A 3,408-nucleotide genomic window follows, 5' to 3' on the forward strand; every position below is an offset into this window, starting at 1 on the left:
GGGAAAGAGGGAAAAGGAAAGCGAAAGCAACGACCGATCTCTAGGTTCCCGACCAACGCAAAAAATAATGGGTTGAACCCTGGCATTTTCTTTATTCTTTCCTTTTTTTTCTTCGTTTTCGAACGGCAAGCCGGAGAGGGAAGCGCGGGGAAGCCAGAAGAATAACGATGTTGATGAGAACATGCCCTAACGCGAAGACGATACCGTGCGGCTTCTCAAACAATGCTGAACCCCTTCGAAGATCGGGAACCCACGGATTTTCGCAGCCTTCAGGCGAGATAGCTAACGAGAAGGGTCTCCTCTAGCTGTTGTGACACGGTGCCAGTGAAGTGCGGATTTTTCTTCCTCGTTTGTTCGCGTAACCGCGGTCAGGTGCTCCGAGCGCCTCGAGTCAGCCCTTCCGGTCGGTAAGGAAGGTCCCGCTCACGAAAATTCCATCTCTAAATCATAAACACGGTTCCGAAAATCACACGTACCAGTTCCTCCACATGGTCTCATTCATCTAGCTTCTCTCACTCTCGCATTTGCTTCTCGATCCGAACTGATTCGCGTTACCGATCATTCATCCCCGGACATGTCCAAGAGCCGAGAGCTAGCCTGTCGCTGCGTCCTGTCACGTTGCTAACTAGTGGAAAAGTTACTAACAGGCTGGAAAGGAGGAGATACACTCCTAGAGAAGATACACGTTGGCTAACTCTACCGTTGAGCCAACTACCAGGACCCAAAATTGTCCGTGACGAGACTCGGTCCCAGCCCAGCGCGTCGATAAGGATCGGGAGAAAATAGAAGCGTGTCACGGCGAGCGTAATAAAGCATCGTAATCGTATCAGATTGAATAATAGGCTGCCCAAGGCTACCGAAAAGCATTGCCCCCGGCAGCCGGTGTCTGGAGAATAACGAGAATCGTATGAACGGGAGCCTAATGTGCTCGGAGGCGCTTTGAAGGCGAGAGATTAACAGATAAAACGCGCTCTTGGCCAAGCAGTAGACGTGCCAAAATTGTTCGTCAGTTGCCTGCGGACAGCTTCATTGAGAATCTGCTTGAGAAGTAACGGCCAGTGACCTCGGCCGTGCGTGTGAGTTCTATTCTTCGCCAAACTAGCCGATCTTCACGCGAAAACCTCATTCTCTAGTGTCTCAACAACTCTACCTGGTAGATCGGGTCCTGAGAGAACAGGATGTGCTTGTGATTCCCGGGTTCCTGAAACAAGAAGATCGGCCAAGTGACTGGAGCACGCGAGGATCCTGTTGAACCCGGTCGTTCGATATCGAGGAATTGGTAGAAGGTGTCGTTGGTACTCAGGATTCTCTGTTGGGTGTCTGGGAGTCGTCAGCAAAGCGCAGGGGCCAGGTCGTGTATGTGTTGCTTCGCGAACAGTTCCGCCGTTAGCAAATGAGTGAACATCCGGTGGCTAGGTGACCTATTCGTGAAGATTTAATAAGACTGAGTTTGGCTACTGTGTTTCGTTTGCTCGTCGTGCAAGGAAGATCGTCTTACAGACCTGGATACGCGTTTAGGGATCGTCAGTGGAGGTATCGACTTGGGAGAAGCAACAGCATTTGGAGAGACAGGGATCCAGGAAGAGTGTCCTCGCAACGTCAAGCGATCCTCGAGGAAAATCCGTGAGAAAGCGAAGGAGGATCGTAGAGACAGGTAGGAAAGCGAGGAGGTAGGTCCCGGCAGAAAGAAGTGATGAACAGCGAATTGGGCGCGTATCGAATCTCGAGGCGAGTACGCGAATGGTGACCGCAGTTGGTACCGAGGTGCGCGATCGCCAACATTATCACCATTTCCTCTTCGTACAATGGACGTTTTCAAAATCGACCAGTCGCTGAGCGCGGGTCTGGGTAGCGCCCCGGCGCCAGACACCCTTACACCGGAAGTGTCGTTCGACGCTGGTAGTGAGTTCAATCTGAGCTTCTTCGACGGGCCGGAGGAGAACAGCACCCAAGGCTTCAGCGACCCTGGTTCCGTTGGTAGCGCCAGTGCATCGCCTCCGCCAGGAACGCCTGCCAGCATCCCTGTAAACCCCTCCAACGCTGCCCTACCGATTGTCCAAGTGCCCCCTGGCATCGTCATTAAGCAAGGTTTGTTTCATTTTCTTTTTTTTTTTTTTTTGTACTTGTTCTTCCGCTTTTCTTTCATCTCGCCGCGTGCGTACTCGAGCATCGTTTTGTACCATTTTGGGACTATTTGGGAACCGTTTGAAAACCGTTTCAGGATCTTTTTAAGAATATTTAGGAATTATTTAGAAACTATTTAAGAATCGTTTTTGGGACCATTTAGGTAACATTTAGCAATTGTTTAAGAACCTTTTGAAGGTTCTTTTCAAACCTTATTAGATCCATTTCGATGTCACTTTGACGTCGCTTTGGGACCATTTTGGGACTATTTTGGGGACCGTTTGAAAACCGTTTCAGGATCTTTTTAAGAATATTTAGGAATTATTTAGAAACTATTTAAGAATCGTTTTTGGGACTATTTAGGTACCATTTAGCAACTGTTTAAAAACCTTTTGAAGATTCTTTTCAAACCTTATTAGATCCATTTCGATGTCACTTTGACGTCGCTTTGGGACCATTTTGGGACTATTTGGGAACCGTTTGAAAACCGTTTCAGGATCTTTTTAAGAATATTTAGGAATTATTCAGAAACTATTTAAGAATCGTTTTTGGGACTATTTAGGTACCATTTAGCAACTGTTTAAGAACCTTTTGAAGGTTCTTTTCAAACCTTATTAGATCCATTTCGATGTCACTTTGACGTCGTTTTGGGACCATTTTGGGACCATTTCTGATTCTTCTGAATCCTTTTGATTTTCGTGACCCGACGATCTTCCTGATATCTCAAGTTCCATCAGCGATATGTCATAGTGTCCTATTTTTCCTTTTTTTTTTCTCTCTCTTTTTATGGCGCGTTAAGGAAAGAAGAAGTATTGTTAGTAAGGACGACGTTTCGCAAGGCGCGTTTTCGCATGCCTTTGTTACGGTTTCTCGCGCTGTTTGGTAACGCCGCGTGGATATGGGTGTTATGAAAGCGAACGGGGGAAAAAAGAGCTGTGCATCGCTCGCGTACCTGGCGTTTCATTACGGAACGAGGAAAGTTGTAATTGATTGATTCAATTTTACGCTTCGCGGTTGCAGTGGTGAAAAAAGACCAGTGTGTTCTACGCTGCTGCTAATGGGGGATTTAGATGTCACTGTTGCCAATCGTCCGAGTATGGCGGTGTTTCCAACATAGTTTCTCTCGCTTTACCGAGGATGGAATGTCATTACAGACATGTTCTCGTGGCTCAATTTCTTTTTCCTATTTTTTTCGATTTCACATTTGTCATTGGCTCCACCTGAGGTCGTATGAAATATTTATCACCCGTATACACGTGATCTATACTTATACACTTTGTAGAT

The 3,408-nt window shown here is 46.9% G+C and overlaps 1 protein-coding gene across 1 annotated transcript; it reads left to right on the plus strand.

The window, feature by feature from the left end:
• Positions 1 to 1,805: 1,805 nt before the first annotated feature.
• On the plus strand, positions 1,806 to 2,232 carry LOC108549426 (uncharacterized). The gene is made up of 2 exons (XM_017902794.1): positions 1,806 to 2,088; positions 2,222 to 2,232. Exons 1-2 carry the CDS (start codon positions 1,806 to 1,808, stop codon positions 2,230 to 2,232), a joined length of 294 nt encoding a protein of 97 aa, XP_017758283.1.
• The last annotated feature ends 1,176 nt before the right edge of the window (positions 2,233 to 3,408 follow it).

The sequence above is a fragment of the Eufriesea mexicana genome, unplaced genomic scaffold (genome assembly GCF_001483705.2).
Source record: "Eufriesea mexicana isolate 0111107269 unplaced genomic scaffold, ASM148370v2 scaffold2021, whole genome shotgun sequence".
Taxonomy (NCBI): Eukaryota; Metazoa; Arthropoda; class Insecta; order Hymenoptera; family Apidae; genus Eufriesea; species Eufriesea mexicana.

What these genes read in the sequence shown, in the direction of transcription:
- LOC108549426 (XM_017902794.1), top strand. Translation starts at nt 1,806, where the DNA reads ATGGACGTTTTCAAAATCGACCAGTCGCTGAGCGCGGGTCTGGGTAGC.